We start from the raw sequence: 24358 nt of genomic DNA on the forward strand, positions 1-24358 counted from the left end.
GATGTCTTTTCGACTAGACTAGCTTGGGGTTCCATCATGATAAGCAATCTACTATCCTGCAAATATTTTTCAGATCTTAGGGAGTTAAATGCTTGGGGCTTACTGTAAAGTTCCTGCTAGAAGATGGAAAATTGCTCCACAATAGCCTTAGGGTGAGTGTGTACCACACCATCACTACCTTTTATAGAATGGACTGCACCCTCGATTTTCTAACAGTGATTTGATGAGCGAGTATTCGCCTCATCTTTTTACCATATTCATATTGAAGGGGATGATTCTGAGTGTACCTAGGCACTATATTTTCCCTAAGGATATGTCCTACTAGAGACCCTTTTTCTATTGAATCCAGATATAGAGACTGCTCATCCATACCCCCAGTTGCTATTGCGTGAACGTGCATAGCTTCCAAGTCTGTAATCAGCTGACAAAGCAGCCTGGTACTGCTTTTACTATCCCTATACTTCCTGAGTATAAACTGCAACATGATCCCCCTAATAAATGCCTTCATTTCATCCCATACCACGACGAGAGGCCGTACCCGGATTAGCTAGCAAAATTCCAACAGTGAGCTGGAGATAAACGTGCAGTAGTCTGCGATGGATTAAAGGTGGTGGAGGAATGATAACTAGTGATGCCCATATATCTGCCTGTAAATGAAGACGCAGCAGTAGAGGATTGTGATCGGAGTTGACTCTAGGGTGGATTTCTATCTCAGCCTCCTGGATCAGGCTCCTCTTAGCAAAAACCATATCTATCCTGGAATAATGCCTGTGAGGGAAAGTGTAGTATGTATAACCCGGCTTAATTGGATAAAGTGCCCTTCAGACATTGCACAATCCACATAGTCATGCTAATTCAAAATAGATGTCATTGTTTTCACCATGCGTGGTTTGTAGAATCAATACCATAATTCATTTCACAGTTGAAATCACCCATAATCAACAGTTCCCAGAGCAGACTAATAATTCCAGACAGAGCATATCAAGAGTCTTAGAATGGTGTATATTTGGCCACATTCTAACCTCTTCCAGAACCAACTGGCGTTTTGTTGGACGAATTAAGGCCTTAGACATTTCAGCACATATACTTTATCTTAGCCATTAGAAAACGCAACCCCGAACAGCTTCAGGTGAACCATCCCAAGCGAAGAGCTAGAGTTACAGTAGTCAAGAAAAAACATAAATTCACAAGCCAACCTGTAACACTTCTGACTTATTTCCCCCCCGTTACTGTCCCAATTCCTGTGTCTTGCAGAAGGAATCATCCCCCACCCCTTCGCTATCGATGACTACAACAGCCCTAGGAGACTCCACCCCCCACTGCCCACCCCACTCCCCACCACAACTCACACCGCTCCTGAGTGAGACTAAAATAGAAGAATGGAGAAAGAGACTAAAGATAAATTTCAAAAGCTATCTAGTGAGTATAACTTTGGTGTTACCCTTGTGGCTCGGAAAGACTAAAACAGACCCAACCCACCTAGAGAGGGTCTGGGCTCCAAGAAGCATGCTTGTAGCCAATTTACGACCAAGCCTGACCACTGGTACCCAAGTTATGAATCTAGGGAGCAGTACTACCAAACAAAAATTACAGATCTGGGACATATTCCTACCATGCATTACTACTGTGCAGTTCCTTGCAGTTTGTGTAAAGCAGCAGTAGCCTCTTGCTCAGTGTAGCACATCTGTGTGTGACAATTTTTAATGATCTTGAGCCTGGCAGGCTCCTGTAAAAAGACTTGTACCCCACCAGCTTTCAACGGGTCTGCATGTTGATGGAGCTTCCAATGTCTATCCATGGTGGATTTACACAGATCAGAGTGGACTGAGATCAACATAACGTCCACTGCTACATGGGAGGCAGAGCCGGGTTTTAGAGAGATAGCTTACCTTAACAGAAAACTACCAATAAAGATCAAAGTTGGACGTGGATGTGATGATTTATTGGTACTTATGAAAGCACTGCTACCCTGAATTAGAGGAAGACGATGCACCAGCTGGATCTGTGAGTCCATATACCAGCCACTCAGGTTAGGAAATGCCTTCCCAAACATCACCCTCTTTTCCTTCCGGTATCCAGAAGACTTGAAGGTTATTTCTCCTCTCTAAGTCTTTGATTTTAGTCGAACAAAAGCCAACTATTGGTCATGCTTTGCAATGGATTTGACAGTCCTTCCCACTTTCTCTGCATTGGCCACTCATTTCTGGAGTGCGGTCATATCCGTAGAGAGGGCCTAGACTTTACTAGTTACCTCTGCCAGTGATTGCTCGGTTGAAGCAGGATGTGCTTTGACTTGTGCATAATACTGCAGCACCTTTGTTCTCTGAGCCTGAAACTGATTACGTATAGCCAACAACGAGGGCTTAAGTGGTCTGTCAACTTTAGCAGAGTTAGTTCTTTCTGCAATAGTGGCTGATAGAAAATGTCAACAGAGTGCCACCCAATAATTCAAAGCTGCTTTTGGGGAGTGAGGCCACATCCGGAGGGGAGGAGATAACAGAACAAAGCTCCACCCTGGGTGCTGTTTGATCTATAGGACATACGTTAGAGAGAAAAGATATCAAGAGTTTTTACTTCCCCCTTTGATATCACCCAGTCTCATAACAGGCTTCCCTTAGCCCTATCTTTAACATTGCTGTTTACAGCCTTTTGCTTGTGACTTGGATTAAACAATTTCCTGAGCGGCTAATACTTCGATATATCCTTGCCCTTCTTCTGATTACCCTGGGGAGACTGCTTTTCTCCATACTTGAGGTTCATCAGAAACATAGTCCACTGTGCCCCTTTGGCCACCTCAACTGTACTAGAGTGCTCTACATAGGTCTTAGATGCTTCTTGTGGAGTCAGAATGGGGGCAACAGCAGCCAGAGTAGACTGGGTAGATGCAGACACAGCGAGACTGATTATATGGTGGGGGGAGATAATGCTACGACAGCAGAATGGTGTAACTCAGCCCCCCACTAAGCCTCTACCTGCCACCCCCCAGCTTCACCCCCCACAACCTCTACATCACCCTCAGTTTGACGTACTGTGAGGTCTGGATTGCCTGGACTGCCTGCCACTGCCAGAGTATCACATTCATTTGATTGGATTACTCCCTACTTGCAGCTTTGATGCAGTTTCAGTATAATGGCAATAATGATGCTGCCCTGTGCCAGGCCCTCCTGTATGTTAAATACACAGTCAGCCCCTGCTGTCTGTGCTACTTGTGGTGTTGCCATCAAAGATTCTGCTAACATGGGCTCTCCCCAAGCTTTAAATGACTCCTTGTCACAGGCTTGAAGTATACTGGCTACTGTGTGGGTGAATAAGAAGTTGAAGATGTGACTTTTAGATGTATTAATTAGATTGAGGATGCAGAATATTGTTTATATAGTCTTATATGAAATAGTTTGTTACTCTACTTTCATGACCTTTGTTTAAGCACATGATGGCACATTTGACCTCTTTGTGCTGTTACACTGCCAAAGAGCTGGTAAATATTGCAGATGCCTGGCTAATAGTAAGCAAAGTATTTAAAGGGTATGTAGTTTTTAATTTCGCCAATCTAATGAGGGAGGTCTAGATCTGAAGTTCATATTTTTTTTAATTATCTTTGGCCTTTTCACTAGAAAAAGAGTAGAGGAACAAAGAGATAGGTGCCATGTGGGGGGTTGACTTTCTAATGCAAGAGGAATGAGCCTTAGTTGTCATTGAGCTTGCAGGCCAAAGAACTGTTCTTAACATCAGTCAGTGTAAGGTGTGAAGGCGTGATGTTTCGGACTTGCCGCATGCACAATAATGGGTGTTGTGCTGCATTTTGGAGTCTTTGGTCTTGAAACCTCAGAACCTCTTGTATGTTATGGTTCAACTACAGTTTTGCTAACTCGAGGCCCATCGCAAATAGAACATTACAGCAAATGAGAGATTATTATTTGTTTTATTTATAGGTTGAGCTAAAGCGAGTCCTCCCAATTTTGGCAATTCATTATATCCTTGGACTATAGAGGAAAATGATTTTCATGGACTAATATTAAAATAGAAAGATTCCTAGCTCTAATGAATGATCCAAATAATGTATGCATCAAATGATACTCTGGGAATGAACATTACATGCTGTGGGTGTCATTTAGTAATATGTCTTTCTGTTGAATAGTAACAGCACTTATACCAGCTGCGGTGTTCACAAATCACCATTAGTTGCAACTGCTACCCCACTGACGATGAATCAGGCCACATAACAGATTTCAAATTAAGGGATAATGAAGGTAATTGTCAGCAGGAGATACCAAAGCATTCAACCAAATATGGTCTTATGGCTCAAGAGACTTTGAATACCAATGTAGGGGCAACTGTTGCCAATGACAGCTCTCCTCACATTTCTTTACTTCACTGACTCCTTCAGGAAATAAAAGAAACAAAAGCATCACAGACGGTCATGGTAATTCTTATCCAAAATAAATTTGAAGATATTAATGAAAAATTTAAACTTTATTTACCTGGACTAAATAACTTGAAACCAGCATGTCTGAGGTGTATGACTCTCACACGCAGTTTCAGTCACAGATTCAATTGATCATCAATAATATAAATGCAATTAAACTCACTCATGACAGCTGCACTTGAGATTGGTAGTCATTCTGGAAAAGAATAATTTAAGAGCACTGTCACATTTGTTACACATTTAATAATACTTGTGGCTCATCACCACAGAGGACTTAGTCACTTGGACATTTCTCCGAAGGAAGGGGGAATCATTTACTATGTTAATAATTTTTTTCGACTATAGAATCAAGGCCCAAATTCTAATCAACGTAATATATCTCAAACCATTTAGTATTCTAAATTAATTTAACTTTACGATACATCCAAATGTGAGCTACAAAGCTTATTAACTAAGATGGGAACTGAAACAACTTGTGGCTAAATTTAAACAACTGTAGTTTTAAACCTGTTAAATTCACCCCAGATTCACAAGTTCTGTGGGCCAGGCCTCTTTGAACTATTCTCTGATACTCAATCTGCTCAATCCCTGTTGAATGAGGTTCAGACAACTCACTGATCTATTCAAAAGAATTCACTATTCCTGAAACAATATATTAGACTAATCCTGCTCATTAGAGAATAGATGTATTATCCAATGTGCAAAAGTTATTTTTTTTAATGATAGACAGCCAAGAGTGAATGGAATATTAGGCACCCTGGAAGAGTTTGGTACAACAAGGTGCACACAGTGAACCTGATTCACAAAGGTAATTTACATTTTTGAGTAATTTTTCTACTTTCTAGTATACCCAAACTGCATTTTGAGGTAACTTAAACGCTTGGGTAGTAAGTCCAGCACTACACATGACCAACCATTGGAACTGCAACACCCTTCCATAGAAAATGATGGAGGTAGGGACTTAAAATAAAACCCTGTAGAAATTAATGATAAACAACATTATTTTAATATATATATATATAAATAACCCTTAACAATATGTTAAGATACTACATATTTATGAAAGTATAAATTCACTACAAAAGTGTAAGTTACCACAACGGTGAACTTTGTATGTACTCAAAAGTAGGAACCTCACACAAAAGTGTGAAATTACTCAAAACTGCAGTTTGTCAATCACTTCTTTAAGGGCCTGGTTCACACATGTAAACTTACACATCTTTGTAAGTTTACTATCTTTTTTATACAAATGACAAGTTTAATTTTACTAATAGTAATTTAGTAACTGCAGAGGCTTTGCAGTCCAGAGGCTTTGCAGTCGGGCGGAGACTTTAGAACAGGCCTATCTTTTTATGTGTGGAGTCTCCACAGTCATAAAATTACTATGACTAAGTATTAAGTGTTACAGCAGGGACTGAATTAATTTCATTAGTGGGATTGGAAACAAGTTGTAGAGGTGGAGGATAATGGTATACGGGCAGACTATGATTGTTGGTCACAAATCAGATCATGGGGAAATAGAAAAAAAGTTGTTGCAAAACAAAAAGACTACTGATAACATTTACAGACCATGACAAATTATGAAAGCCCCTTAAAAATCAATATTAAATCTTAATATCCTTAACATCAATCACTTAAATAATAACCATTAGCACTGCGCTGCATTCAATTGGTTGAAGACAAAATATCTTTCAGTAATGCTCATTTAAGAAACATGTTTGGTTTAGGGGTTTGAGTATAAATCCAAGTGTGACTGGTTTACCAAAATGTTTTATTCATCATATTTGGCTACAATAAGGGACATTGCAGTAATAATTTGACAGAATGCTGACCTAAAAAGTACCCCCCCCCTTCAGTTTCACATAAATCTGGTCCACTAAAGAGTAACCTAGCATCCTATTAAAGCCCAATTTTTAGTGATGACAAGCTCTATATTCAAGGCTGGCAAATTAATTGGCAAAAGGGGTTTCATGTCACTGGAGGTGATTTCAGTTTCCTACCCAACATCTTCTGGATTCCATTAATCCAAATAGACCATAGAACAAAAAAACCTCACCAACTTAGTATTAAATTACATTTATAAAGTTTTAGATGTCCCTGATCCTTAGGGACAAGTCAGCTCTCAAGGGGAATTATTTTCATGTATCTTGGGCAGGTACAAATTATCCTTCTGTATTGATTACTTTTTAATTTCTAATAGTCTCTAGTAAGTAACAATTAACTATTTACCACCTTGTTTTTCTACTCGCTTACTGAGTACCCTCAGCATCAAATGAAAAGACCAGACTTATGATCAGAGAGCTGCTGAAGACTCAACAAAATCGTACTTTAATCACAAGACAATATACAGAATGTCAGTACTGAAATTAAGATTTTCTTTATTTACAATAAGTGGTTGATTGTTTGGGAAGCCTTTGAGGCAGTTATACGGAGGATCTGTGTTTTCATAAATGCTTCCCAAAATCAATTAGAAAGATACAAGCTGGGTAAACTGCAGTTACATCCAACACACACCTACATAACGTCTCCAAATAAATCAAATTATGAGGCCTTTGAGGCCTCACATGCAGCCGTATAGGATTACTAACGACAAGGGGAAGTGGTTTATAAAGAAATACATATCCACATTTAATATCTGAGGAGAGAGAAAAAACATTTTTTTTGTCCTAGTCAGCAAAGGAGAGGACCAGCCATAAAGGATGTAGCAGCAGTATGAGATCCAAGCCAGAATCATGTCATTAAGGATTGAGCTGTATTCCAGGCATATTTTTATGGATTAAATTTAAATTATTAATAAAGAAGGTCCTACTAACAATAGCATGGATAGACTATATTCTTTGCTCCCTCAGTTCGGCCTGATGTTCAGGTATTAAAACCCATCACACAAAGCAAACAGAAGGAGAAAATATGTAAATTAGCTAATGGGAAAGCCACAGGTATAGATTTATTTCTAAATGTTAGAAACATTGTAAAATGAACTCACAACACTCTCTAATTGCTCTTTTTAACTCAGTTCTACAAGGTGCTAAATCTCCAAGTCTTTTGGCAGCAGTGTAGTAGTAAGCTTCTTCAAGCCAAGGAAAGTAGCACCGGAGCATAAATCTTAGCATACCATAATATTGGTGAACACAGATTATTAAATCTTGACAAAAATGATTACTAATTGCTTACTAATGGGTGTCCCTCAATTAATCCACTATGATCAGATCTGTTTCACACTGAGAAGACAACTAGGTGCTAATGCTTATATGGCTGAAGCCCAATGCAATAGGATACCAGTAGCAGTGATTTTACTCTATGCAGAGAAGCTGTGCAACCTGGTTAACTGGCGATTTCTGTTTGACATACTGGATGAATTCAAGTTTTCTTCCTAGTTGACCAGGGTTTGTATAAAATGTTTCCAAACCAAATCATAGTTAATAACATGTAGTCAGGTCTAGCAATTCCTAAAGGAGGCATGCAACGCTGGTGTCGTATGTTGCCGGTGCTTTTTGCCTTATTTATCACACTCGGGGTAATTTACATCTGAGGGCTCCCCAGTATCAAACCAATCCAAACTTTATGCATGCAATATTGCACGTTTGTAAAAGCAGAACCCAGTAACATCATAAATGCATTAGAAAGTATCAACATTTAATCTAAATTTATTTGAACTTAGGCAAATGCCATATAATAATGTAAAAAAACAAAGTGCTATTATTTAACTGAGCACAAGGAGCATTACCAAATAACCTAAAATCAATATATTAGTAGGCCAAAGCGCTGTTTAGCGATCAATTTTTCTCACAATCCTAATACCCTCTGTTAGACCTGGCATCCTTGGACTAGTCTGCCCTGTCTTTTTGTCTCTGCTTTCAGTGTTTTGACTGTGTGCTGGACTTTGTTTTTGATGTATTTTGGTATTCTGGGCACTTTCCACTTCTGACCAGTGATGAAGTGCTGGCGCTCTCTGTGTAAACTGTATTTGTAATTGGCTTTTCCATGATTGGTATATTTGATTTTCTAGTAAATCCATAGTAGAGTGTACTAGAGGTGCCCACGGCCTGTAAATCAAATTCTAGTAGTGGGTCTGCAGCACTGATTGTGCCACCCACATGAGTGGCCCTGTAAACATGGCTCCGACTTGCCACTGCAGTGTCTGTGTGTGCAGTTTTAAACTGCCAATTTGACATGGCAAGTGTACCCACTTGCCAGGCCCAAACCTTTCCTTTTTGTACATGTAAGGCACCCCTAAGGTAGGCCCTAGGTAACCTCGTGGGCAAAGTGCAGTGTATGTTAAAGGTAGGACCTGTGCTGATGTGTTTTACATGTCCTGACAGTAAAATACTGGCAAATTCGGTTTTCACTGTTGTAAGGCCATCTCTCTCATAAGTTAACATGTGGACTGCCTTTTAATATCTTTTAAATGCAGTTTTCCATTGGGAGCAGAGAGAGATGTGGAGTTTGGGGTCTCTGAACTCACAATTTAAAAATACATATTTTGGTAAAGGTGGTTTTTAGATAGTCAGTTTGAAAATGCCACTTTTAGAAAGTGGGCATTTTCTTGCTTAACCATTCTATGCCTCTGCCTGCTTGTGTATTCCACGTCTAGGTCAGACTGACAGTTGGGCTGCTGTGAAATCCCTCTAGACAGTGACACAAAAGGAGCTGGGGTGTAGACTGCATATCCTGATGAGTCTCCTGGGCTAGAATGGGGAGGGTGGAGCTGACATACCATAAAGGGCTGTGCCTGTCCGCACCCAAGGCAGTCTCCAACCCCCTGGTGTGTGTCTGGACCCTGAAACCGGTCCCAGGATGCTTGTTTCCGGTCCAGTGAGGTCCTGGCTTGGCAGTTCGGACTGGACTGTTTCCTTGAGAAACAAGGTCAAGACTGATTTGCATATGGATGGGTCCAAACTGGGGTGGCATGGTGAGCAAAGGAACAATGGATTAAACCCAGATCTGTGACTGGGGGTGAGAGTATGCATTATTCAGCACTCCGTCCATCATCCTTTTGTGTTGCTAAAGTTGTCCTAAGTGGGAAGGATATGCCCAGATGTGGGTCCCGTTCTCACTGTGCCACTGGATTGAAACTAGCCTGGCTGATGAAGGGTGATACCCTGAAACCAGTCCCAGGATACTTGTTTCCGGTCCAGTGAGGACCTGGGTTGGCAATTCAGGCTGGACTGTTTCCCTGAGAAACAGGCTCAGGACTGATTTGCATATGGCTGGATCCAAACTGGGGTGGCATGGTGAGCAAAAGAACAATGGATTAAACCAAGATCTGTGACTGGGGGTGAGTGTTTGCATTGTTCAGCACTCCGTCCATCATCCTTTTGTGTTGCTAAAGTTGTCCTAAGTGGGAAGGGTATGCCCAGATGTGGGTCCCGTGCTCACTGTGCCACTGGATTGAAACTAGCCTGGCTGATGAAGGGTGATACCCTGAAACCGGTCCCAGGATGTTTGTTTCCGGTCCAATGAGGACCTGGCGTGGCAGTTTGGGCTGGACTGTTTCCTTGAGAAACAGGGTTAAGACTGATTTGTATATGGCTGGGTCCAAACTGGGGTGGCATGGTGAGCAAAAGAACAATGGATTAAACCCAGATCTGTGACTGGGGGTGAGTGTTTGCATTGTTCAGCACTCAGTCCATCATCCTTTTGTGCTGCTATAGTGTGTCTGGATAGAGGCTTTGCTTTGAAGTTTGCCTACTTCAAAGGCAGAAAGGGGTATAAGTAGTGGACCCAAAACCCCAGATTTTTAGAACACTTCTGGATCAAGAGGAACCTCTGCCAAGGAGAAGAGCTGGAGAGCTGGAGGAGGATTAGGGCTGCCCCTCTGCTGTGTGTGCTTTGCTAGGTTAGCTTGCAGTTACTGCTTCTACCTTAGAGGGGGCAAGACTGGACTTTCCTGTGTATCCTGCTTGTGAAGTTCCTCCGAGGGCTTGGACTGAGCTTGCCCCTTGTTCTGAAGTCTCATGGCCATCAAATACTTCCTCTGCCAATACCTTGACTCTCTTGCTGAAACTCATACCCTGCCAAGTGGTGCCTAATCCAGTCCCGGACCCTTGAAAGGAGAAGCTGGTGAAAAACCAAGAAAAGACAAGTGCACCGACTTCAGATGAAGCCCTGACTGACACGGCTGCCTGATCCTGTGCCACTGCCTGCAACTGAAGCCGTGGTCCCCGCTGGAGTGCGACGACCCCGACCAACCCCGCAGGACTGATGCAGCCGCACTGAAGTCCACGACTCCGTAAGTTTCGAAGTGTTTGTGTCATTGATGTCAATTACACCTGACTCTGCCGCAGCACCTGCAGCCTTGTGGCGGGACCGCGACCCGGTGAGGTTGTTCCACCGCGTCTTGACCACAAGACATCAACCCCACCGAGAGTGCAAGGAACCAACGCTTTGCACTGACACCGCCTCATCTCCACTGCTCTGCAGCAAGGACCCGATGCCTTGCACCAGTGCCTCTGCTCCTTTGCTCTGCAGCCCTAGAACCGATGTCACACCGGATCCAGCGCTTCCTTCATCCTAGTCTCAGTGCACGGGCTTGTTTCCTCATTTTCACAAGGTACAGTACCTGTGGGTCTGTGCGACTCTGTGACTGGCATCATTGGGGTCAGATTGTTGGGAATTACTCCATCACGATGTCATGACACCACCAAATTGAAGAATTTGTGTTTCTCAGTGCTATATTGAAGTTTATTAAATTCATAACTTTGCTTGTGTATGTTGGATTTTTGTCATTCTGGTCTTGTTTTACTCAGATAAATTTTGCCTATTCTTCTAAACTGGTGCTGTGTCCATTTTGTGTGTTTTCACTGTATTACTCGTGAGTTGGTACACATGCATTACACATTGCCTCTGAGATAAGCCTGACTGCTTGTGCAAAGCTACCAAAGGGGGTGAGCAGGGGTCATCCTAGGTGGTAATTGCCCTTACCCTGACTAGAGTGAGGGCCCCTGCTTGGACAGAGTGCAAGCTGACTGCCAACCAGATATCCCATTTCTTTCACCCTCTATGAATCGATTTATAAGCCTTTCATAGTTAAAGTGAGATATCAATTGCAGCTATGTGAAAAATTACCACTTTCCAAAATTGGATGCCTATACTCTGTAAAGATGTCAATTTTGCTGTTATTCCTATTCTTGTTTATCTTGATATCCTGTTTCAAAACAATCACTTTTGAACAAAAATTTATTGCATTTTATCCACGTGTATTTGGTGCCAAAAAAACACAAATTAAGTTGAGAATTTTAAAGCTACTAAAAGAAAGTGGGGGACTACTACCAGATTTGTAAGTCAATAATTTAGCAGCTGTCCTGACACAAATTCGCTGCCTAACAACAAATAGTAAATCATTTTAAAAATCGCTCCTTTCGTTGAGGATCAACAATCTGAACATCCCAGATCTATTTAACCTGATAAAGTTCAGCAAGACGTCCAGAGAAAGTCAGAAATAAGGTAATAGTCACAGTTTCATAAAAACTGATGTACACTCCAAATATTTTAAAGATTCCTTCACTTCATACTGAAACACTCCTCAAAGAATTAAAGCAGACATTGAAGCTATGACGACTAAATCGGTTGCACCATCGGCAGGTTTTAGAAATGCCTTGAGATGCAAAAATTATGTTCAAACATTGTTAGCTTTTATGCAGTGTCCTTGTATTTAAAGTTAACACCACCTGCGAAGATATTATTTTGTATTAAATGAAAAGAAAGCGCAGATTGAATTCCAACAAAAAAAATTGCTTTTCATTTCCGTCCTGGTGGCCCCTCCAACATTATAGCGTTCTGGACATTTTCCACTGCACCTTCATTTTAAGAATGGGTTGTAAAAATGAAGAACGTATTCCTCCACAAATGTTGGTATCATCAGAGGGTGATAAAATGAATCAATCCTGAAAAATATGGCGATAATTTACTCAGATAATCAGTTAGTGATTAGGTAATTGTACATGCGTTATCATTGTTCTCAGATATTTATTATTTCTACAATTCCGTTTTTTAGACTGTTTTACAATTCCGATATTAAAAGGTTTGCTGTTTGTGTACATTGCATGTTTGAGATAAAGAACCAAATATGAGATAAAATGGGTAATGATTGAATGAAGTTTTCAGAAGAAAAATGAATGTAGTTTTCAGAAGATAAATGTGATGTTAGGTGGGGCAGCCTTGTTAGAACATACAAATTTAGAATTGTACAGAATGTTAAATATTTAGACCAGTGGTTTTTAAATTTTTTATTTCTGTGGACCCCTGCCTAATCATTACTGGATTTTGGGGACCCCACTTAATAATTATTGGAACCCGGGGACCCCTACTGAGTCATTACTGGAAGCGAGGGACCCCAGCCTAAGCAATGCTGATGATTTGAATCACAGAACAATGCCCAAAGGATGAAATGTTTTATTTAATTCACAAATAAATGTAAAAACGAAACTTAATTTTAACAGGAGCTTTTCCAAATTAAGGCAACCCACCCTAGATTATATTCTGTTTGAAACACTTGCACTATCCCACAAATAAATCTGAGGATACCACCTTAATTCGTAGCTTTAAATTTCTTAACATTTGCTGAAAGTTTCAAAAATTTCTATTTTACATTTTGCTTCGTTATATACACTTTATTAATGTGGTAATATTTGTTTTAATTTTCTGAGCAGTGGCAGACCCCTGAGTAGGCTTCACAGTACCCCAGGAGCCCTCGGACCACAGGTTAAAACAACCTACCTTAGTAGAGAAAGGGGATGTCTATCTTGCTATCCTTGTTTGAATGGCACTCCTGTCGGCTGACTAATCAAATCAAATCAAAAAATGTTTTATAAAGCGTGCTACTCACCCGTGAGGGTCACAAGGTGCTGGGGGGTCGGTGGGGGGTGGAAATGAGGGGTGCTGTTTTACTGTTTTACTAATGGCGTGCATGCTAGATGTCAGTGCCCAGGCAGCTCACCCGAAATGCATTTGACCTCAGATCTTTGTAACCTTTCTAAGAGTATTCCTGAAGGTTTTAGTGGAGAATCTGAGGAGTTCATAAATAAACTTGAAAGCAGTTAATATCTTCTACGGCACCTACCAGCCAGTGTTTTAGTTCCTCAAACTCTGCGCGTAATTCTGCTAATGGTACCTCCATTTGTTCCTCCTCTGCGACTTTTGGTCTGTCAAATTGATTGGCATTTCAGAATGTGTTTTGCTTCTCAAGTTGTGTCAGGAAGAGCTAAATACATTATGTAGATGGACCGAAAAAAAGCAAATGCTGCTTTATTTTAAATATATATTGCTGTTTCTTTCTTAGGGGAATACGTTGTGATGACAGTTTACTTCCACCTCAGACGTAAAATGGGTTATTTCATGATCCAAACCTATATCCCCTGCATCATGACAGTCATTCTCTCACAAGTATCATTTTGGATCAATAAAGAATCTGTTCCAGCGAGGACTGTCTTTGGTAAACCACATTTATGTTTCACGCATGCATTTGTCTTTAATGTGTTCTGACGCTAGGAAGGAAGTAATGTGTAGCTGCCTTCAACTTGTGTGTGCCTTCTGTTACATTTTGAAAGCCATATATTCTATTAAAATCATACAATATTAGGCGCCTTTCCACGTTTTTACTGATAGGAAAGCGATCAGGGTAGGTGACATTTGTACAATAAAGAATTTAATATGCTTTACAAAAATACACGTGATAACTTTAAACTCTATGTTCATATTGACGATCGTGGCCGTTTGCCTCTTAACGTAAGAACCCGTATTCCAAAAGTGTTAAAACTTCAGAGCTGAAGGTCTTGTCTGAATGTTTTTCTAAAAATGTCCAAGGAAAATGTTGTTGTATATCCGTACACAGCATTGTGCTTACAGTCGCTGACCAGCTCTGCAGTGTGGTATCAAAGAAAGATTAAATATATTTTTTTAATGTTACCTTAAACAAGTTCTGACTTGGAGTGGCAAAGGCGCGCAGGTGAAAATAAAAATAGTAACCCGTTTTAGTAAGTGATATTTACCTTCGTTTTGTGATCTTATAGTGCTGCATATTATAGGACGGGTGCCTTACAGTTGTACTGCGCTTATCAGAGATTAGCCAGGTTTTGGAGTGAAGCACCGCTTCGAGAGTTGCTAATGGGGACTTGGAATTGCCTATTAACATAATCTTCCAATATTCTATGGAATATATTGCCAGTGTCTGTGTGGCAGATTTTGTCCGGACGAAGAGTCTAGTGTTACAGAGCAGTGTAATTGGAATCTGATTTTTCTCGATTTGCTTGATGTGGAGGTCAACATTAAGAGATACGTCTAATGTAAAGTCTAGAGAGTAAGATTAACAATTTAGGGGAAGAAGTTTATAACCTGTAGTTTAGCAGTCTAGTCTTGAAGGAAGGCCTTAGAGATGTTTGGAAATAGTAGGGGGAAGCCAGGTGGCTATTTGTTACCTGAATGACATCTGCCAAAAAATGGAGAATGGCCCTTCCACATTATTTATTGCATACAAATACATGACATACACCAATTTTAGGCAATATCCCATATCTTCCAAAATCTTAATAACCCTGCGTTCAACCTACTGTTGCCAAACCACTCTAATGGTAATGTATTGCATCCACCAAACTCTGTATAACCCCCTTAGGATTTTGTGTTTAAATGTAAGTTTCATCTTCTACTTCCAAAGCTGATAGTGGATAGGCATTGGACCTGGGTGCTAGTTTTAGCTGTGCCATCAACCGTCAGATACATCAGTGTACCTTCTGGATAATTGTGGAAGTTAAAACCCGCTTTGGAGAATATCTCGCCAAAGATTCAACATATAGCCTGAAGAATATAAAGGAGATAATGCCTCTGTGTTGTACTCCAGATGGAACAGCTAGGGAGCTTATATGGAATTAACAGTTTGAATGTATTGCCTATGTTGGACATATATGCTTTGAACAAATTCAGTACCATTTGTTTGATTTCCACCCTATTACATAAGGTGTGAAAGAGGATTTTGTAAAAAGGAGTCATGACAGTTCACTACAGTGATCGAATCTGAATGCAGATTTATGTAGTATCACTAGCTGATTTACAGGATTAATGTTCCCAAACTGAGTATCAAAAAATGTATCCATGATTTTGGCAAGGAGAGAAAGCTTTTTGAGTTTGTGAATCTTGCCATTTAGGTTGTTTTGTAGTGGTTAATCATGGTTTACTTCGAGGGCTTATGGGAAATGGCCTTGTTCTTGAGTCAAATGTATAATATTCTGAATTTCATGTTTATTGGCCTCAAAGCTTCGCATTCAGAAATACCCAGCAATACTTCATGCATTTTTTTGCCCCAATTTCTGCAGCTGGTAGATATGGACTGGTGTGCTAATCAATGAATTTAGTTCACTCTGCCATTATGCTGGAAATGGCCCTTTTTGCAGGGTCATGCCCAAACCTTTTGCCGTACTCCTATTTTTTTCTAAACCAGTTTTCGTTCGTTTTTAGGACTCTGGGCACTTTGCCACTGTTAAAAATGCTAAAGTGAATGTGCTCTTTCCTCTAAGCATGGTATATTTGGGTTGCACCTGTTTGGAATATTTAGTTTACTTGTAAGTCCCTAGTAAATTGCACTACATATGCCCAGGGCCTGTAAATTAAATACTACTAGTGGGCCTGCAGCACTGATTGTGTCACCCACTACAGTAGCCTTTCAAACATGTCTCATTCCTGCTACTGCAAGGCCTGTACGAGCAGTTTTAAACCGCCATGTCGATCCGGCAAGTGTACCCACTCACCAGGCCCAAACCTTCCTTTTTATTACATGTAAGTCACCCCTAATGTATGCCCTAGTTAGCCCCAAGGGCAGGGTATTTAAAAAGTTGGATATGCACTTTTAAGTTCAACATGTCTAGGTAGTGAAACTACTCAATTGTTTTTTCATTATTACAAGGCCTATCTCTCCCATAGGATAACATTGCGATTACCTTAAAACATCTTTAAAGTATGCCTTCCAATTGGGAAAAGATAGAATGTGGAGTTTGGTGTCTTTGGACTCACAATTTCTAATCACAACTTATGGTGAAGTCAGACCTTAAATTGAAAGTCTGAAAATGGCACTTTTAGATGGTTGGCATTTTCTGGCTTTAACTATTCTGTGCCTCTGCCTTCCTCTGAATACATGTCTGGGTTGGGTGACAGCTGGGCTCTGTACATTCCCTCAAGGCCTGGGCAGAGTTAAACTCCTCAAAGTGCCGAAAAAAACTTTGCCACGCTACGTGGAGTTCCGCGAACTGTAGAGTGTGGCTAAATCACGATGCTCGTGCTGATTTTTAGCATCAGAAGTTTCTTCTGCACTGTAAAATCAGTAGAAATGGCATCACGTGGAGTGCCATAGATCGCTAAGTTCTTTCTCCCGCTCAGGTAGATTTTCTACTTGAGCGACAGCTTCCTCAACGCGAGCTGCTACTACCCACATTCAGAATCCTCAATCTGCTGCAACTGCCTGCATTGAGAAATCTTGCTTGTGCTCACCAACTTAGTGATATCTCTTGCATGCCAACTTAGCATTAGCGAACCACCAGAGAGAAAAAACTCCACTCCGCATCGTGGAGTTTTTCAGAACACTGTGCGGAGTGGGGAAAAGTCTGTGAACTCCACCAGTGGAACGGAATTCTTTGCCTACCCCTAATTCCCTCTAGGCAGCCACACACAGTGGGAAATTAGGTGTGACTTGATGGGCCTTAATGACTCTTAATGAGCATTTAACTGGCTTTATGCGTAGCGTAGCTTAACATTGCCTCAATTACACCTGAATAGACCTGTCCTCTTCAACCGCAATGGGGCTTAACAACCCTGTATTGTCATTCCAGACAGCTTGGAGCCAGGACAGGGGAGGTGCAGGGCATCTGTACATTTCATTTCAAAAGTCGGACTCTGGAAGCTTCTCCCACCTTCCAGGACCAGGACACCAATGTGTAAATAATGGACCCCAAACTCCAGAAAATTAGATCTCTACTGGAACCAAGGACACTCTGTTAGGAAGGACTGCTGTGCTGCCAGGAGGGACTGCCACTCCGCAACTGCATTGCTCCATTGGCCTACTGCTTGCTGTGCTGTAGGAGGTACTGTCACTTTGCTACCTGCTTGGTTGTGTTGGCCTGCTGCTCCTTGCCTGTGGTGAGAGGGACTGGACTTGCTCTCTACATCCTTGAACCTCAACATCTCCAAGGGCTTGTTAGCTTGCCCCCTGTTCTCAGTCTCTGATACATCAACGACTGGCTTCAACTCAACTGCTACTGCACCTGGACTCTGCCATCTGTGAGTCTACCCTGCCAAGTGGTGCCACAACAGTCCTGGACCCTGGGAAGTGGGACTAAGGTGCTCTGCCTTCTGTGGTTTTCATCAGAACCACCACAAAGCAATGTGAAGCAATGCAAAGCCCCTCAAAGCCTCGCTGCACAGCTGCCAACTTCACTGGAATAGACATCGGGCAACATGAAGCCCCACAATGCCTTGCTGCACAGCTGCCAGCCCATCAGAACCAACTCACAGCGATCCCAAGCCCTACAAAGCCTCACTACACAACTCCCCGGGATCGACGTGAAGCAACGGCAAGCCCGACAATGCCTTACTGCACAGCTCCCTGGGACCAATGCAAAGGGACGCCAAGTCCTGCAGAGCCTCACCGCTCAGCTTCTCGGAACCAATGCTGCACGATTTGAACCCTCACAAATCATGGCTGCACAGACCTCACACCAGGATTTAAGGTACTATGTTCGGCGGGCCAAAAAGGTTACCTGTAGCCAGTCAGCTCTTCATAATGGTCAGCCTGAACTTGTCACTTTGTCTCGGTCCAGCGTGACCAGATAACTACTGTTAGCGCTTTGCCCTTCTATGTGATATTTTTACCAAAATCGTTAAAATTGCATTTCTCAGGATCTACTTATTAGATATTTGTCATTTTGGTTTTGATATAATCAGATAAATATTATCGATTTTTCTAAATTGGCATTGAGTCTTTTTGTGGTTTCTTCACTGTGTTGCTGTAATTTCGGTGTTGCACAGATACTTTACACATTGCCTGTTAAGTAAGGCCCGATTGCTCTGTGCCAAGCTACCAGGTGTTGAGCAAAGGTTAATTTAAGGAGTTCTGCTGACTTACCCTCACTAGATTGTGGTCCCTACTTGGTCAAGGTACACATAACTGTCAACTGGAGACACTAGCCCTCATAACGAGTTTGGCGGGCGGCAGCGACTGCCCGCCAAAGTCGTATTGCCATCTGACCGCCAGTGCGGCCAGAACACTGCTGGCCCTATTACAAATTTCCCACAGGAAACAGGGCCTTAATATTGATGCTGGCTCGTAATCGAGCCGGCGGCAATGTGGCAGTGCAGCAACACCCGCCACGCTTTCCACTCCCCGTAATGCGTGCAGTGGAATGCGAGACGGGGCTTTCCATGGGGGCCCCTACACTGCACATTCTAAATGCCAAATGCATGTGCAGTTCTGCCAGCCTTTCCATGGCAGTCCAACTCCCATGAAAAGGCTGGCGGATTGGGGAGTCATAATCTGGCAGCAACAAGGCGGTGTCGGCGGTCGGACTGTGGTGGCTCTGCCACTGCCATAATGTGGTGGTCCGACCACCACAGCTATTCTGGCTGTCTTACGACTGCCAGACTCATAATGAGGGCCCAAGTTTCTAACACATTACAGGGTCCGCAGTACTCCCAAATGCAAACAAAGTCTTCATCAAACCGAGCCTCTCAAATTAAAGCACTCAGTGAGTCCCGCTCATGCCAGTCAACCTCTACGACACAGCTTGTATATGCTTCTACCAGAGTAATTTTATAGAGCAGTGCCAGGCCACCTGCCATGGTAGGACAAGTTGTACCTGGCCTACTTCTTGCAAACACAGTGAGCCTTCCCATCTCCCACATTCACCCTGAAAAAACAAATGAGTTGTAATATGTGCATACAATTTTTTTTAATTTAACAAATATTCAGGGATTTTGCCCATTTTCTCTCATTTAATTAATTCCAACTATTTGAAGAGTTTATGAGACATTTTTAGGTTTGGCTATAGAATTTAGATTTCCCCAAGAACTGTTGTTCAATGAAGCGCACCAGTCTTTTAATTATTTCCTAAAACACTCACTTTGAGATTGTTGAAATAGAATGTTTTTCTGTGTGTTGATCACAACTCAGATGAAGCCTGTCCGTACATTGGCAATGTTCAAAGCTGCAGAAGTGATGAGAGCTTTAAGAAGCACTTGTTGTCATATGCCTGAAAGAACATGCCCATGACACTGGACTTCAGCTTGTTACAAAAGAGTTAGAAAGCAAGCAAGAGCATGCCAATCTCAAGCACCCCCAACGGAAGCTCTGCTTCGAAAGAGCTTCAAGCATGAAAAATCTTTGCTGCACTATCCTTTCCCATTGATTCATAACATAAATACACTAATTTATCTCAGCTGCAGCATCTTTTCAGCTGCCTTACAGTACATTAAATGGAAGTGTAGGCCATGTTGATCATTTAATTGATGTGAAGCAGCAGATTATGTGACCACGTTCACTGCATGCCCTGTTCCATTGCAGCATTCTGGGAAAGGTAATCCAGCCTGATGGCATTAAAGTGGAAAACTCACTGTGGCGACCACACACATTAAGGAAGCTTGCACCTCAAGAACCTCACCTGGAATGGGCATGACTGATTTAGCTGCTTTCTAAATACTGGCCAATGTACACTGGGCTGTGAATACACCTGATTGGAGTTGTGTGTCTGGCAGTGACGAGGCCTACACCACAGAATTATGCAAAGTACCAATCTGGCTACAATTGGTAGATTAGTGTGCCTCTAAAGCCTAGGTTACGTGTAATGAAGAGTTCTGTGTGAAGATTCTGGGCAGCTTGAAATTTCTATAACCAGCAAGACTCTGCACACAATTTCTCCTATTCGTCGTTACCCATCTTGTAATGGGGTATACCTGTGCAGACCTGCATTTAATAAATGGAATACCACATGCATTTTTCAGATTTTGGGTGTTCTGTGTGTGATGTGAAGACGCGGGAGATGGCCGGGAGGAAGGAGAGGATAGGGCAGGATGTTTCATGTCAGGTGAGAGCATATATTCATTCCCTCTCCCTTTGCAGAGGGTCAAATGGGGAAAATAATCAAGTACGGGTTCAATGCAGTGCTTTCGCAACGCAGTTTTAGAGGCCAGAGTTTCTGGTTTGTATTGGAAAATGTTGACAGAAGGACACCAGCTAACCGATAATTGTGTGTATGCAAACTGCATGTGGAAATTCCTCTTCTTGCAACTTCTTATCGGACTACTGGACCAGTTCAGTTTTTCTTTCTCAGCTGTCCATTGGTGCATAGAAGTTGTCCGTGTTTGGCAAAAAGGTGTCAGGAAATACCAATCAATCAATGTCTGCTGGTCCCCATTTTTTTAATTAAGTCATATTAATTCATCTATCCAATTAAAATGCCATTAACTCACTCAGCAATCCTTACGTCAATGTATTCCTTTATTAATTTATCTTTCCATCCTAACGCACACTTAATTTTATCTATTAATTTCCTTACATGTTTTCATTATTTGAGTTATTGATTCCTACGTTTTTATCCATCCTTTCATTGGTCCTTTTGCTATTTCCATTACACATTCAAAATCTCATTCATCCTTACACTTCCATTTAGCGACATGCTCATTGATGTTCATCCACACATCCTCCATTCATTCAGCCTGTTGATCCGATTTTCACCCTCAAAATCATTCATTAATTCAATCCTTCAGCCATCCATTTATTCATCTGTCCATTCTCACAGTCATCCATCCTCTCAATGTCATCTAATACCTTGAAGTGATCTTCGTACAATAGCGGTTCTTTGAGATTTTATTCAATAGTTTTAATTTTTTATTATGGTATCATCCTATCCAGGATACATCTTTCATTTAGTAAGTTATTACTTTGGTCTGGATATATATCAAGAAAAAGATGTACAACATTTTTTCATGGAATTGGTTTTCTTTATATAGCATACATTCCCGTTTGCAATGACCATCTTTTGAATGGCATTCGCCCATGTTTTTGGCTTTTTTAGCTGAACCTGTTTTTGTTGGCCATTGAACCCTGCACACTTTTCTCCTGTTAACCAGTAAAGTACTTGTGCTCTTCCTTTTAAACATGGTAAAATTGTCATACACTTTAAAAAAACTTTATTTATCAATTTTTGGTTACAGAGAAAAAGAACAAGAAAGTCACTAAAATTGAATCCTAGGACCTTCAACACTCATTGAACACATAAATGGTAAAAATAATGTTGGATGAGCAAAGGGGGCGATGGAGAAGTGGATAAGAAAAAACACACCAGTACAAGATTCGCAGTAAAAAAATAACAGATAAAATGAGAAATAGAGGAGAGCAATTAGTGGGAACATCACAGATTGGGTAGACCAGGACAACCTTGTAAAAAGCTAACCAAAGGGCTAAGATCCGTACACAAATCCATTAGTCCATATCTACTTGCTCAAGTGTGTGGTCCATTGTGAGAAAGTAGTCTCTAAGCGGCTGCCAGAAATCCTTGGGTCTGGAAGATTTTGACTTTAGAGAAGCATAAATTTCGGAGTTTTTATCACAGTATGACATGTTCTGTAGTTAAGCAGGTGTAGTAGGTAGCATGCCACTGCCCCAATGGAGCTCTACTTGTCATTGGGAAAAAAAGCAGTGCAATAGAGGCAAAAAGTTATAATCCAGTGGATAATGGCTTGACATAGCTGTAGGTAGCTGGCTCTGTATACACTATATCAAAATGAAATATAGTGTGCACAGAGTCCAGGGGTTCCCCAGAGGCTTGACAGAGGCAATAATAGAAAATACTAATGTTCTATTTGTGGTAGTGTGGTCGAGCAGTTAGGCTCATCAGAGGGTAGTGTTAAGCATTTCTTGTACACACACAAGCAATAGAAAAAACACACACTCAATGACTTAACTCCTGACCAATAGGTTTTTATAACATATTTTTTGTTAATTTATTTCTAAAACCACAAGATTCAGTTTGCAGGTAAGTACATTAAATGAAAGGTGCTTTGCATAGGTAAGTTCAGGACTTTGAGTCAAATTGACAATACATACAGGGGGTCATTCTGACCCTGGCGGTCATGGACCGCCAGGGCCAACGACCACGGAAGCACCGCCAACAGGCTGGCGGTGCTTCAGGGGCAATTCTGACCGCGGCGGTAAAGCCGCGGTCAGAAAAGGGGAACCAATGGTTTCCCGCCGGTTTTCCCCTGCCCCAGAGAATCCTCCACGCCGGAGCTGCAAGCAGCGCCGCCATGGGGATTCCGACCCCCTTCCCGCCATCCTGGTCCTGGCGGTAAAAACCGCCAAGAACAGGATGGCGGGAACGGATGTCGTGGGGCCCCTGGGGGCCCCTGCACTGCCCATGCCACAGGCATGGGCAGTGCAGGGGCCTCCTAACAGGGCCCTATTAAGATTTTCAGTGTCTGCAAAGCAGACACAGAAAATCGCGACGGGTGCCACTGCACCCGTCGCACACCAGCAACTCCGCCGGCTCCATTCGGAGCCGGCTTCATCATTGCTGGGGCTTTCCCGCTGGGCGGGCGGCCTTTTGGGGGTCGCCCGCCTGCCCAGCGGGAAAGTCAAAATGACCGCCGCGGTCATTTGACCGCGGTACGGTCTTTTGGCGGTCTCCGCTGGCGGGCGGCGCCCGCCGCCTGCCGGGGTCGGAATGACCCCCACAGTTTTCTTTAAAATGGCAAAAATCTATTTTAAAAGTGGACACTGCAATTTTCAACAGTTTCTGGGGGAGGTAAGTAAAGTACCGTTTCTGAGGTAAGTAACAAACTTACAGGTTTAGTCTTAGTGGCATAGGTAGCCCATCGTTGGGAGTTCAAGATAACCCCAGGCACCCAGCACCAGCAACACAGGGCCGGTTAGGTGCAGAGGTCAAACAAGAGCCAAAATAACGTGGGCCCCTATGGAGACAGGGGGTACTCCGGTTCTGGTCTGCTTGCAGGTAAGTACCCACGTTGTCAGAGGGCAGACCAGGGAGGTTTAGAGGAGCACTGGAGGGTCCCTAGGTGGGCACCAACCCCACACCCTCAGAGGCACTTGGGCTGCCAAGTGCAGAGTGCAAACAGGGAATCGTGTTTCTAATGGAACTCTGTCACAGGACTCCGGGGGTCACTTAGGCGCTGCAAGCAAGGTACAAGGGGGCTTCTCGGGCAAGCCACCAACTGGATAGGGAGGAGGGCTGCCTGCCTGTTGTAGCTACACCGGTGGTCAGTTTCTCTCAAGTCTGGTGGGTGCGTGTGCAGTGCTTCTCCAGGCTGGTCCTCGGGATTCCCTCTGCAGGCGGCGTCGTGGAGGGGTGGAGAGGTCAGCCCAGGTTGGACACTAAGTCAGAATTGCCCAGGGGTTCTCTCTGGCTAGTTGGGCCACCTGGAAAGGGGCCGTGGGCGTCGGGTTCATAGTGGTTTACGACTCACGCTTCTGGATTGAGGTGGGAGACCTTTAGAAGCAGTTTCTTCTTCTTACTTGTTGGACAGGTCCACTGTCCGCCGAAGTTTCTTGGTCCTCTGTGATGCAGGCAGTCCCCTGGAGGCTTTTCAGGGATCGCTGGACCTGCAGAACGCATCGCTCTTCTTTTGCAGTTTTTTGAAGCAGGAGACGGGCGGTAGGGCTGCAACCTAGTAGGTTGTTGTCTCCTCTTCTCTGCAGGGTTTTAAGCTCAGCAGTCCTTTTTTCTTGTGAGGTCATCAGGAATCTGCTGAGCTAGGTTCAGGGGGGCTTAAATTCTACATTTAGGGGCGTGTTAGGGTCAGGGGGCAGTAGCCAATGGCTACTGTCCCTGAGGGTGGCTACACTGTCCTTGTGCCCACTGCCTTTGGGGAGGGTTCACATTCCTATCCCTATTGGTCCTATTCCTCCAAAGCAAGATGGAGGATTTCTCAAGGAGGGGGTCACTTCAG

At 42.6% G+C, this 24358-nt stretch overlaps 1 protein-coding gene across 5 annotated transcripts in view; it reads left to right on the top strand.

Annotated features, from left to right (window-relative positions):
- Nucleotides 1–24358, top strand: part of GABRA4 (gamma-aminobutyric acid type A receptor subunit alpha4) — a 415701-nt gene that overhangs the window by 231773 nt on the left and 159570 nt on the right. For 4 of the 5 annotated variants that reach the window (XM_069201699.1, XM_069201704.1, XM_069201709.1 and 1 more), the window contains one exon: nt 13701–13853. The exons of the other annotated variant lie outside the window; for it this stretch is intronic. In XM_069201699.1, coding sequence (XP_069057800.1) covers nt 13701–13853 — 153 coding nt within the window. The remainder of the gene's footprint in view (nt 1–13700; nt 13854–24358) is intronic. 5 annotated transcript variants of the gene reach the window in all.

This window comes from Pleurodeles waltl, chromosome 1_2, assembly GCF_031143425.1.
Source record: "Pleurodeles waltl isolate 20211129_DDA chromosome 1_2, aPleWal1.hap1.20221129, whole genome shotgun sequence".
Classification (NCBI taxonomy): Eukaryota; Metazoa; Chordata; class Amphibia; order Caudata; family Salamandridae; genus Pleurodeles; species Pleurodeles waltl.